At 36.6% G+C, this 13,994-nt stretch overlaps 1 protein-coding gene across 3 annotated transcripts in view; it reads left to right on the top strand.

The window, feature by feature from the left end:
- LOC145284762 (uncharacterized) overlaps positions 1-13,994 on the top strand; it is a 109,671-nt gene that overhangs the window by 78,217 nt on the left and 17,460 nt on the right. For 2 of the 3 annotated variants that reach the window (XM_080133729.1, XM_080133731.1), the window contains exon 3: positions 5,422-5,550. The exons of the other annotated variant lie outside the window; for it this stretch is intronic. In XM_080133729.1, the coding sequence (XP_079989855.1) occupies positions 5,422-5,550 (129 nt within the window). The remainder of the gene's footprint in view (positions 1-5,421; positions 5,551-13,994) is intronic. 3 annotated transcript variants of the gene reach the window in all.

Raw genomic sequence — 13,994 nt, 5'->3', positions numbered from 1 at the left:
AAGAGAAATGAGTGTTGTAGTGGAAACGAGAATGATAGTCCAGCGTGTAGACAAAGAAGAGGATATGAGAGTTGACATCAGTTAGTAGTCAGCTATGCGAAGGTGTTCTCAGGGACCAGTAGTAGATAGAGAGAGAAAGAGTGGGAATGTGTACATACAGTCTGTTAGCTCGTGCCCCATACATAGTAATAAGTGGGCGTGACGCATGCGGGCGGTCCGAAGACCGACCGACCAGCACGGATGCTGGGCCGGAAAGAAGGAGCCACTTGTTGCTCTTCCTTTTATACTCGTTTCTGGAGTGTCTTTTGCGCATGTGTATATTTCCCTAGAAAGCGGAAGTGACGTCGTCCATATGTGCGCGTGTGTGAGTACATATGTGTGCGTTAGCGTGTGTGTATATATACGTGAATGTGAGTGTATGTACGCGAACGTGAATATGTGTACGTGTGTGGACGTGGGCGTGTATGTTTGTGTGCGCGTATGTATATGACATAGCTTGAAATATGAATGTGTGTTTTTGTGCGAGGCTTGAAAAAGGTTCGTACATAGTTGAAGGCAAAGGGCAAATTGATAATTAGCTTATATTTTGCTATTTTAATTGTGTTTGTTTACTGTGTCTTAATGCGATGTAGGGAATCGTCTGTTTGGTGTATGTATGCATGTGTTATATTGATTTAAAGCTGAAAAGTTGTGAATGTAATCTAGTTGGTGTTGAATTGTTGCAATGTTTTGCGTAATACTTATTTGCATTAATAGGGTATAAGTTGCGTTTACTGCGATGCTTGTGTTTTACATTTTGGTTTTCTCTTTTGTTGTGCTAGCGATTTTCTTGGTTGAAGTGATGTGCGAGCTATTCTATTGATGTGTGTATGTGAGAGAATGGGCTTTGAAATTGATGTGTGTATTTATTGAGTTCATTTGTATTAACTCGATGAACATCTTTGTCTTAGCGTCGCCATTATTGACTGTCGCTGCTGCTGCTGCTGCTGCTGCTGCTTTTCTGATTTATCGTGTAAATATAGAGGGATATGCGAATATAACATCACCAAAAAAAGGGAAAACATTTCCTAATACGGAGGCACTTTCCAAAAAGTTCCCCTCTCTCTCTCTCTCTCTCTCTCTCTCTCTCTCTCTCTCTCTCTCTCTCTCTCTCTCTCTCTCTGAAAATTCAACAGACATTAAGTCGGCGAAAAAAACATAGCGCAATTTTTCTTTTGGTTAAAATACATACAAAAAAGAACTTGTAACAAACAAAGGCTTTAAAACAGTTCACTTTACAAAGTTATGTGAAAAAGAAAGAAAAATTATTGCAATAAAATAATTCTTAAACTCTTTTTCATTTATTATACACCTTTGTATAAATAACATAACAATAACATAATAATATAACACTGGTGTCAGAAGCGTGCGGCAAGGAGGACCAAAACTCGGACAAATTTACCTATACAAAATCCAATATTTATCCAATTACAGCTTCCCAAACGGACTCTTGGCACCTTACGAATCCTGTAAACAAAGTCGATAAATCAACCACGCATATCCACGGACTTTCTTAAGAAACACTGCCATCGCCATCGCCAAGACCAATGTGAGCTCCGCGGGCCGCGCTGTGAACTTTGCTCCGCCACCGTCACCAAAACTATCCTGACACGCCAGCATCCTCATCGGGACACCACCGGTCATCGCGGGTCAATCCCCAGCATCTTCACTGGAACACCATCGGTCATCGCGGGTCAATCCCCAGCATCATACGACCAAAGTCACCACAGCTACAGTTACAACCGTTACCGACGCAACAGTAACCGCTACATCCACAGTAACAGGCACCACAACATAGACACACGATATCTGACGTATAGATCCATGCCTACTTCACTTTCCTATCAAAGATCTCAGCAAGAACGACAAGATTACAACTCGCCACACGTTTTAGAGACTTTATCATGTGAATATGATCGAGATCTGGGTGGGGGCGTTGTTATATTCGCATATCCCTCCATATTTACATGAATAATTCAGAAAGCAGCAGCAGCTGCGACAGTGACAATAATGGCGACGGTAAGACAAATCCGTTCGTCGATGCAATGCAAATGAACTCACGAAATACACACGACAATTTCAAAGTTAATTTTTCATATACACACATCAATAGAATAGCTCGCACATCACTTCAACCAAGAAAACCGCCAGAGAAGGCCGCACAGCAAAAGAAAAACCAAAATACAAAACACAAACATCACAGTAAACGCAACTCAGGCAGCATATAAACGCAAATATCTATTCCACGAAACATTGCAACAATATAACACCGACTAGATTACATTGGCAACTTTCTTAGCTTTAAATCGATATAACACATGCATACATTCATCAAACAGACGAATCCTTACAACGCATTAAAACACACAAAAAACAAACACATTTAAGAAGCAAAACTCAAGCCAACGATTAAAACTCTCTTTGCTCACACCTACGTCCGCGTCATGACTATAAAGCGTCAGCCTTCGCGACAAACGAGTCAGTCGAACCCAGAGTCACAGCAAGTTAATCAGCATCGGGTAATCATCGGCTCCATCGGATTCCTTTCCCGACGTTAAAAAAAAAACACTTTTGCGCGCATCATTCATCAACTTCTCCACATGGAAGCACCAACAGCGAGAATTAACATTTACATTCTTAACATTATTAAGATGTAATCCAGATAAGCGAACGTAAAATCAAGTTCATTCAGCACAATATCCATTACTTGTTAGAAAATTGTTGAAGCGACTTTGAGACTAAAAACAAACTTTTATAACTTGTATAATCTACAATGCATGTTTGTACTTAATAACTCGGAACTCTCTTTTTCCACTGATATTTGGAGGTAAGCATCACTAAGGTCGACTTCTGAAAAGTATTTCCCTTTATTAAATTTCGTAAAATCTGCTGGCCTTAGAAATGTATAATGATAATTCTTGAGTGCAGCATTTAAATCGGTGGAAAAGTTAGCACAAACGCGAATTTCTTTGGATTTCTTTTTTACATGGACAGTTGATGCTGCCGATTGGTTATACTCCACTTTAGATAAAATACCGGTTCGCACTATTCTGCCTAATTCATTGTTTATTTTTTCTAATGAGGCGAAAGGTACTTTTTTTCCTTTTTTCTTAAATATTGGCTGAACGTTATCTTTAGTTCGAATTTTGCTGCCATTTTTCCTACATCGGCCAAAAATGTTCAGGAAAGGTTTCTTTTAATTTCTTTTTTAGTTTCTGACAAAAAGCGTCGTTTGATAAATACTAGAAATTTAATTGTTGCATCAAGTCTGTGCCAAATAAATTGTCGGTACATTTTTTTTTTTTTTTTTTGTAATTTCGTTAAAATTAACCTTAACAATCATTTCACCCTCGAATTTAATTTTCGTACCTATCACTGATCTGACAATTTTGTTGGTTAGTTTATTCAACCTTTTCCATGTGTCTAAATTGACAGGTCAGACTCAGAGTTTAATTGTAATGTAACATTTTTATTTAGGATTTTTACATGTTTTCTTATATTTGTGCTGTCTTATTCGTCTGTTCTTGTGGATTTAATTGAGTATTATTTCCTTTATTAATTCTGCGATGTGAACTCTAATGCTCAACGTTATTAAAAGTTGAACAGGTTTTAAAACTGCATGGGCAATCTCCAAACCAATGAATGGTTCTACAAGAGCAACAAAAGCTAGGTGGTATTTTTCCCCTGTTTTTTATTGGTGTAACTTTTCTTTGTAGGATAAAAATAAAAAAGATAAATACCTTACTTTTTGGTTTGACTTGTTTTTGAAGTTGGAATGTGCTTTCGGGCGTATCATCCTGATGTGAGCAATTCTAGACTCTTCAATATTTTTAGAATCTTGATTAATATATTCAAGACTTTGACAGTCTTCAGTTAATTGTTTTAATGTAAAATTTGGTTCTCTTCCCAACTTGGTCAGCATTCTTCGTCTAATTTCTGTGTCTTTTGCAGATATCAGCCCTTGCACATATACTAAGCATTTAAAGTTATCCGCGTTAAGAAAGTTTGAAATCGTCAGTGTTTATTTACGACTGATGCAAACGTTTAATTGTCTTTTCTTGTTCCGTTCAGACAATTACACTTTTTGTGGAACAGGGAAGCTATGGGAGTAAATAGTTCTGTTAGAAATTTAACAGCTTCAGCAAAAGTCAAGTTGCTAGTTTTTCGAGGTAGAATATAATCTACGAATATGTTATGTACTGTGATTCCTAATTTTCGGAATAATAGGCGAACTGTTTTAGAGTCTACCCATTTTTCACAATCTATTTTGTATAGATCTCCATACCTTCTGAAATACGAAGCAAATGTTTTATCCTTATCTGGGGAATAAGTAAAATTGTCAATTGCATTCCAAATAGCATTTTGTGAAAAAGCATTTTCATTCTCGGTATTTTAACTCTTATTTGCCACTGTAATAATTTTTCAAATTTTTGCTGTTTTTACAGTATTTTTTATTTGTCCTGTTACTGTTGTTTTAACAGTCTTTTTGCATTTGTTTTGTTTCATTTGAAGTCTTTGCAATTTTTCTTCGTTTTTTAGCTGCTGATTATTTGGAATTTTACCAATTCAAGCTAACTAAACTTGAAGTCATCCATATTTAAAAAGATGTCTTTATAAGTACGGCTTTATGGACTTCAATCTTATGCTGCTAACGTAAGAAAACAAGCAAAATATAAAACCTTTTCTTTCTTTTTTTTCCCTCAAGAAAAATATCAATTTTTTAGTACGTGTTTTGTGTAAAAGATTTCACAATTGGACTTTAGTCAGCAGTAAACTAAAGGTTTATAATTTCAACTGGGATTTTTTTTCTTAGAAAAAGGAAAAAAGTATCCCTTTATTTGTTAAAAGTTAACACAGTGCCTAGAATAAAATGAAATCACTCACTTCTTCTTTGAGAGAAAAAGAAAGGAATTCACTTTAGTTGAGGAAAAAAATCCAACTTACTGAATTTCTTTTTCAAATCTATCGATATAACCTTTTTTAGTACTTGAGGTTTGAAAATTTCACCGTTGCTTCTCCCAATGAATTGTTTTAAATACTTGTCACCCGTGTTGTGGCGTCCTTTTTAAGGTTCTTGACTAAATCCCTTAACAATACTCCGTTGCCAACGTTGCATAAGTTCTGAGTGCCTTAATAATTCCTCGTCACCAGTGTTATGGTCCCATAAGGCTCTGGAAGAAAGACACAACTCGGTAATTAGTCGAAACAAAATATATTGAACAGAAAAACAAATGCAACGCATGAAGAGTGTTGATATATGTCAGCTCGACTGCCCAAATCGTTTCCAATTGATATTGTGTTTAACATAGAACAGGTCGATAAATTGCAAGACAATCACGAAATCCAACGTTTAATAATAATTGTTTCTGATTTTTATTGCAGACATCTTAATCAATGACACAGGATCTAACTGCATCAAGGAAGAATGCTGTAACATGACGTGGGTAACATTCAGACAGAAAATTGACATATGTGACCCAAGAATATTTGTTAGAAATTTGTTCTATTATTGTAAGTAATAAAAAGCTTTTTTTGAATAATTAGTAAATAGCTATATGAATAAACAAAACTTTTTTGCCTATTAAAAATGGGCAAAGTTATAACCTGTTTACTTAGAATGAGTGCTTTATGTTAAATTGATGGTTGAATATCCTTAAATTTGTGCTCATTGTTGTATTAGATATGACGAGATCCCTGGCGACACCAGATGATCTTGCTTTTCAAATAGAGGATGGGAAAGGATGAGGTATGGGGGCATACTGACACTTGATCAAGGAAAAACAGATGTTTATGAGAGAAGAAATAGTAAATATTTCAATGAAAAAAAAAATATAAATATGATAATAGATAATAATTGTTCTTAAGCGGTTTTAAATCCCATTTTGCACTTATGTAGCGATAGGAAGAGGCAGGGATGTCCAGAGGGGGGATATTTCGATGGGAAATAAATAAATAAATATGATAATGAGATTCTCGAGTTGGCAGAAAAAGCAATACAGGGTAGTTTTCTGGTTTAGGTTAGAACAACAATTCAAATTATTAAAGAAACAATATTCTATTGAAAGGTACGTGGTGGGGTATGCGGTCTCACTGGCCGACATCTATAGGAAGTTAGGGTCAGAAAAAGCAATACAGGGTCGCCAGCCGAAAATGTTTGACGAGTCACTTATGGAGGTAAATAGTTGTCGCTTATCACATCAGGGCCAGGGTGGGGTCTTTAAGAGAAAGACAAACGAGAATTTGTTCCGATATCATGGCCGTTAAAAATCTGTTAACAACGAAGAGGTTGTTTTTAAAACCCTGTTGAGTGACATGGTCGACCTGGAGGTGACTAATTACATGATAAGTAACACCTCAGTGGAATGAGGGTTAAAAATTGGTATAGATAAAAGCCGAGAGAAGGAGTAGAAATTAGGGAAACAGAGAGAGGGAGGAAATTCAAAAGAGGAAAGGAAAGAGAGAAAGAGTGACTCCAAAAAGGTGGGAGGAGGAATTACTGATTTGATAAAAACAAGACACTTGGCTAATTGGTGTCTCTTTTTGCTGATCCCTTGCCGTGGACTGACGGTAGATGAAGAACGGAGAACTTGGTAAAAGAAACAAAACTGCCAGCCCCCTAAGTTGCATGACCAGGCAGTGTGTAACTATTATATTGTAAAGTCAAAGACAATAATCAATTCTGTGTAAAGAAAAACCGGTTGAGTTTTGACTTTCTTTTCTTTGATTGGAACGCCGTTGTGAATACAATATATTTCTCCGATAGCCCTGGTGACGGTTGGAAGCTGATTTGGAAGCAGAACCGGAGGGAGACCAACGACGACCCGAAGACGAATTCGGCCACTAGACGAAACCACAGGTGACGCCACAGGTATCGGCTACAGGTGCATTTCAATCACGAGCCTATGCACCTGAGCTGAGCTGCACTGGAGGGGTTACATAAATACTAATCCCTATTAATTTCTAACTGTGCATCGAATGGATACTATAATACTTAGTCTGTTGCACCTTATAACAAAATTCCATACCAAATGTCAAATGGATCACCTCAGTAGTTTTCAAAAATAACTGGAAAGAACAGACAGACAGTCAGACACAGACAGACAGACTAAGAGAAATAGAATATAATATAAAAGCGACTGTATGTATCTGTGTTATTTGGACGTTCACAAACAATTTTGATAAAGAGTCTGCAGCAGCAGCAGCTACACCTCGCAGTTTGAGATTTTGAATTTTTTGCTTTATAAGTTTAGTACTGATTAGTGCTAGTGGTCAATTTGCCTTCTGGCTAGTCCAATCAGAGGCCATCTCTCAAGCGAGCTGAGCATGTGGCAGACTTTATAAAATGGTTAAATGCACGACAACTCTCTTCCTTTTCAGTTCTCGGTATTGGCAACACACTTCACCCTTATCCCTGAGTGGCTTCCGAGCCTTGATAAGTGGCGACTACCATGTAAAAAAAAAAAAAACTTCACGTGGCTCGGACCAATCCTCAAATTTCTCTCTAGGGCCGCGATAGAACCCACCTGGACTTTTGACCCTGGGTTTGATTTCATCAAGGAGAATCCATCATGGCTACTGCCGAACCCTAAATCCAACAATTGTGCATGAACTCTTTTCTCCTCCAACATGTGGACTCATTATACGACTAATTCCCTTCTCCTTTTCTACATATTTAATAATGAAGATAATCAATAAAGTTATTTTCAAATGTTAGAATGAGACTTTGTTTTTCTATTCTACAAGTCTTTAATGGCAGTAAATATGACATTTGTTTGGACTATGATGGTCATGATGAACACACAGACATATATATGTACACACACATATATTATAATGATTTAGAGACCAATCAAAATGTAGATGTTTTTATGGACAAACATTTTTTTTTATTTTAATTTTCTATTCATATAAGGTTCTCCATCAGGAAAATAGAGACAATGTATATTTTTTCTTTTTTTATGTTGTCACTGTAGTTTTCTATTCTTACCAAAGATTCAGTTTTTTTTTTTTATATCCGATTCCAGTAGTCTTGTGTGAGTTAGAAGCGAAAGCATTTCCACTACTTGAATGCATTGAAATTTGAATATTATAACGGTTTAGCGATTAGTCAAAATGATGTGATTTATTAAGTTTTGGACAAAGGGAATAAAAAAAGATACAAACGCTTTGTAAAAGTTCAGATAGCTCTGATATTTGTGAAATTTTAACAGTAGGTCTTTGACAATGATTAATTAATATTCTCTACATTTCAGCATCTTTGGAGTATTAAAATGCTCTCAAGTAAATGAAATTTGGAGAATATAGAGTTTTAGAGGACACAACCTCCCTTTGAAAATTCAAATATTTCAGATTTGCATTAAATTTGATCCATAGTCATTAGACACCAATTTAGCAAGATTCCTTGGATTTCGGTTTCTTATTAAAATCCCTTATTAAAGCTTTGCATTTTAGACATTTTCCAGAACCAAAATTATGTACTAGATTTTGATCCAAATTGGATAAAAAAAAAGAGTCTGGCGATAAAATTTAATATCAATTAATCTTCATAAGGGAACATAAAATTCTTTTAAAATTGTTCTCTCTAAGGAAATAACTTTATCTGTCCTGGGATGAGTACTCTTTTAATTCATTATAACATTATTCAGAATGTAGTAGTATTTTCTCTGAATGTTGGCAATATCTAATGAGCAGAATGTGTAAATAGTTTTTCATTCTATGTACATGAAAAGATACCGGAGCCATTTAACATGTCAAATTATTAAGAAAGTCTCAAATAAGTCAAATATCGAATGTAAATTTATTTCACTGCTGCTGAAGAATCGATAACCATAAGCTATTTGCAAAACAACAATGGAAATATCTAAAATGATTGAGAGATACCACGAAACAGTTAAAAACTTAATTACAGATCTTAATATTGTTTGTGAGATGACTGTTAAAGATTTGTTAATGACAATTTCCCATCAAGCGATATCTTGTATCAAGTGGAGTGCTGCAAAGAATTCGTCTCTGATAACTGGTGAACTTTTCAAGCTTGTTGTCAAAAATAGTGTCTTAAAAGAATATCAAATGTTCTATTTTGGTCAATGATAAAAAAATATTCTCTTTTCTCTTCCCTGCAACCTCTCTCCCACAGAAGAGACGTTGCGAGCCTATCTTTGTTTTATCATTATTTCCATGGCAAGTGCTCGTCTGAGCTCTAATCTCTGGTCCCCCGCCTCGCCAATCTTTCACGATAAACACCTGTCTAGCTGAAAACACTGTCAATAATTTTCCCCACTCTTTATCTGTGCCTAAATCAAAATGTAGATTCCATGAACAAAGCTTCTTTCTTAGAACTGCACGCCTGTGGAACCCTCTACCGCTTGCCTGTTTCCCACCTGGAACTTGGATGTTTTCAAGTCCAACATAAACAAATTCCTGAGTAATGACACTTTATCAAATCTTCAATACTAACGAATACTACAACACTATCCCATTGATTACTGTACATTACTGTGCATGCAATAACCCTTATCCCCGAGTGGCTTCTGGGCCTTGATAAGTGGTGACCTTCATGTAAAAAAAAAAAAAAAATTCTTTTTGGCAAATCCAAAGCATCACTTCGGGATTAAAGTACACATTGACACAATTGGTTTAAGCTTCATTATTATATGAATGAGAAATGTATTATATTACTAATAAATATATAGCGGTAAGAAAAATAAACACCAGATGAACTTTTAACTGGTTACAATATTTAATCGTTTATTTTTCTGATAATAATGAAAAAGAAATATCGTTTATTCATTAGTAAAGAGAATTTGTTGATAAAAATCTTATGATTTGCGTTTTTTTTTGTTTTTTTTTAATGATAGTCATTTGGTTTTAACATTCTCCAACTACTCGTTTTTCTGATAATATTTTGTGATAACCAATTTTCATCGCCCGACTGGTGATGAAACATATCTTGAGAGGTAGGGTTATTCATACATTTGTCAATGATAATAATAATATCTGTAGATTATCTTGTTGATATAATTTTGATAATAATTGTGTGCCCTGTCATGATGGAATATTGATATATTTCTTGATAGGTTAGGTTACTTGTAATTACAATGACAATGGATTGTCCCTGTCTGTTGAGAACTCATTTAACTAGGATTAATTTGGTTTGCTTGCCGGTGTCTGAATAGTTATCTAGTGACTAACTAGGATCCGTTTGACAAGTTGTAGTTCTGTTCCTCAGATATGTTTGGGTTTGTGGGGGTCGCCTGGCCTTTTTTTGGGAACTGACTTCCTCCACAAATAATAAAAATAAAAATAAGAAATCTTATGTGCAACACAAACGGAGGTTTATTTCCGGAATAGAAATAACAAACAATAACAAGTTAAAACATAGTTCTCAATATTTCAGAGTTCTTTTCTTTTGAGTTCATATTTTTTTTTTTTTTTTTTTTTTACAAAGGCATCACCACATTATCAAGGCCCAGAGGCCACTCAAGGATAAGGGTTAAAGAGTGTACAGTAGAAATTGGTCAATATAGTAATCATTAGTAATGAAAATTTGGTAAATTTAATAACTTATATGGAACGGCTCATCAAGAACTTATTTACTTTAGACTTGAACACAACCATATTGTAGTCAGCCGGAAAGCATATGAAAGATGGAGAGTCTCTTTTTTTTGTGTTCTTTGAATGTTCAAATTTGTAACAGAGACAATATTAATGTTCGTCTGTTAAAAGAGAGTATTAATGCGCGGAGCAGTGGAAATGAAATAATTGATGTTTGCACGAGTGGCAAGTCCTAATGAGAAAGCGTTGAATGAGTCGGAAGAGTTTAAAGAGACGAAATAATGCTCGAAAGGCTAAGAGACTAAAGAGATAGATTTTGTGTTTGTGCATGTTTATATTCGATTTGATCGGCTCCAAACGAGCTATAGAAAATCAGTTTTAAAATATGTCCTAGGAGGAATTCCATTGGACGGAAGACATCACATGGGGTGCTTTCAACTAGGTCCGCACCTTTGGTATATAAAGGTCACGCCGGAATTTGCGTGGGTGTCATTTTTCATTTTTTTAACGCGCCGAAACAATCAATTGCACTGCGCGCCTAAATTGTATTTAACGATTTTAAATTTGAATATTAAACTGTGCCAACTGGCACAAATACTCCCCCCAGATTGGAAAATTTTTTTTTTTTTAATATGTAATGTATTCCTTGAAATGTTTCGGCCAGCGGACTTTCCTACCCGTTTTTGTCGTGGGTTTGGTGTCCTCATCATTTTCTGCTGGACTCCCATGTTCTAAGGGAATTTGTTCTGGTGGGGAAATTGTCTGAGGGTATTCCTCAATGTATGCTGGTTTAATTCGGTCGATCGCGATGTTGTCTTTCCTGTCTTTCCGTTGGATAGTAAAATATTTTTCACTTCTGTCCAAAACTTGGTATGGTCCAGTGTAATTTGGACAAAATGGCTTTTTGACCGTATCATTCCTGATAAACACAAATTTGCATGTGTGAAGGTCGTTCGGTATATATGTTTGTTTGTCAGCCCTCCTGGTGGGGGTAAATTTGAGAGAAGACATTTTGTTCTTTAATTCCGTCACAAATGTAGCCGTGGATGAAATATCTGTGTATGCATTAAAATACTGTCCAGGTAGTGTGACTACGGATCCAAAAACTAGCTCTGCTGGTGTGCTTTGTAAGTCTTCTTTTATTGTGTTTCGGATCATTAATAGGATTAATGGTAAATTATCTGACCAGTCCGCGTTGTTAAGACTCGTAGCCAAAGAAGTTTTTAGCTGTCTGTGAAAGCGTTCGACGAGGCCGTTTGAGCAAGAGTGATAAGCAGTAGTCTTTATGTGGGTTGTTCCCAACAATTGGTTGAACTCTGCGAAGAGTTTCGATTGAAATTGCGAACCTCTGTCCGTTGTGAGTATTGACGGTACTCCAAAAATTGTTATCCAGTCTTTTAGTATTGTTCCAGCTACTGTCGCTGCCGATGTGTCTTTCACGGGTATGGCTGTTGGCCATCTGCTGAACCTGTCGACTATGGTGAGAATGTGGGTGTGTCCTTTTGAGGGCGGTAATGGCCCCACCAAGTCAACATGGATATTGGTGAACCTGGCATCAGGCGCACTGAAAGTGCCCAGCGGTGACTTTGTGTGCCTGTGTATTTTATTTTTCTGACAGGATACACACGTCTTGGTCCAATTTCGAATATCTGCATTCATATTCGGCCAAACAAAGCGGTCTGTTATTATTTTTACGGTGGCTCGTTTGCCTGGATGCGACATATTGTGAAAATGTAGAAAAACATGTTGTCTGATGCTTGGCGGTATGTATGGACGCGGTTGTTCTTTTGCTGTATCACAATAAAGTGTTGTTACACTAAAAGGTACGGGCATTTCCTTCAGTTGCAAAGACGTTTTCTGTTGTACGTCAGTGAGTGTCTTGTCCGTTTTTTGTTCTTGTGCAATTAATTCCATAGTTAACGAACTGGAATTTAGTGAAGTCATTGCAGCTCGTGATAATGCGTCCGCCACGATGTTTTCTTGCCCCTTGACGTATCTGATGTCTGTGGAATATTGGGCAATATAATCAAGGTGTCTGATTTCTCTTGGACCATATTTATCTACATGCGTATGCAGTGCATATGTTAACGGTTTATGGTCAGTGTAAATACAGACGTTTCTTCCTTCTAACAGATGTCTAAAATGTTTAATTGACAAATAAATTGCTAATAGCTCCCTTGAAAAGGTACTGTACTTTGTCTGTGTCTTGCTCAGTTTGGCTGAGAAAAACGATATAGGGGTCATTGTATCCCCTGTCAGTTGATGCATAACTGCTCCTACAGCTATGTCTGACGCGTCTGTTGTAAGTGTAAGCTTCGATTCTTCGCTGTCCTTAATATAATTAAATTTTGTGAAATTGACTAAGGCAGTTTTAGCTTGATGGAAAGCTTTTAAAGCTGATCCTTCCAGTTTTAATTGTTGGTTTTTCGTTTTGTTCTTCAATAATGACGTTAACGGTGCAAGAATTGTGGAACAGTTGGGTAAAAATCGTCTGTAATAATTAATTATACCTATGAAGCGACGAACTTGTCTAACAGACGTAGGTTGTGGAAAATCCGTAATGGCGCTTACTTTTTCGGGTAATGGTGATATACCATCCTTATCAATTGAATGTCCAAGGAAGTTTATTTCTTGCTGACTGAAAATACATTTGTCCAAGTTTATTTTTAAACCGTAATGGGACAGTTTTTGAAAAACTTGTTCCAAGTGTTGTTTATGTTCGTCGAGGTTTCTACTAGCAATTAGAACATCGTCCACGTAAGCGAATACGAATGGAAGGTCCCTAAAAACCTCGTCTATTAACTTTTGGAAGGTTTGACAAGCGTTCCTAAGTCCGAATGGCATTCTGACGAATTCGTAAGTCCAAATGGTGTGGTCAGTGCTGTTTTGTGGATATCTTCATCCGCCACCGGTATTTGGTAATACGCTTTTACTAAATCCAGTTTGGAAAATACCGTGGCATTTGCAGTCCGATTGCAAAATCGTGAATGTGTGGGATAGGGTATCTATCCGGTACAGTTTGTGCATTTAATCTCCTGAAATCGCCGCATGGACGCCATGTTGTCGCGTCTGCTTTCTGTACCATGTGTAGAGGAGATGACCACGCACTTTTGGAAGGTCGGATAATTCCTTGTTGCAACATGCGTTGAAATTCGTCTTTCGCGATCTTGTACTTATCCGGCTTCAGACGTCTGGGGGTGGCGTAGACGGGTTGTCTATTCGTTTTAATATAATGCTTTGCATTATGTTTAATATTATCCGTGACTTTGAATGGCTGAGTAAGTTGTAGGTATTTTTGAAACAGCCGACGAATGTACGTCTCTTCAGGTAAGGCAGAACTAATCCCAGTAGACTGGTATCTTGTGGTGATACCTTTAATTACGATTTTTGTTTGGTTATCA

The sequence above is a fragment of the Euprymna scolopes genome, chromosome 9 (genome assembly GCF_053919585.1).
Source record: "Euprymna scolopes isolate OS-2025 chromosome 9, ASM5391958v1, whole genome shotgun sequence".
Taxonomy (NCBI): Eukaryota; Metazoa; Mollusca; class Cephalopoda; order Sepiida; family Sepiolidae; genus Euprymna; species Euprymna scolopes.
Note: the sequence above shows the minus strand (reverse complement) of the source record. Positions and strands in the feature narration are given on the sequence as shown.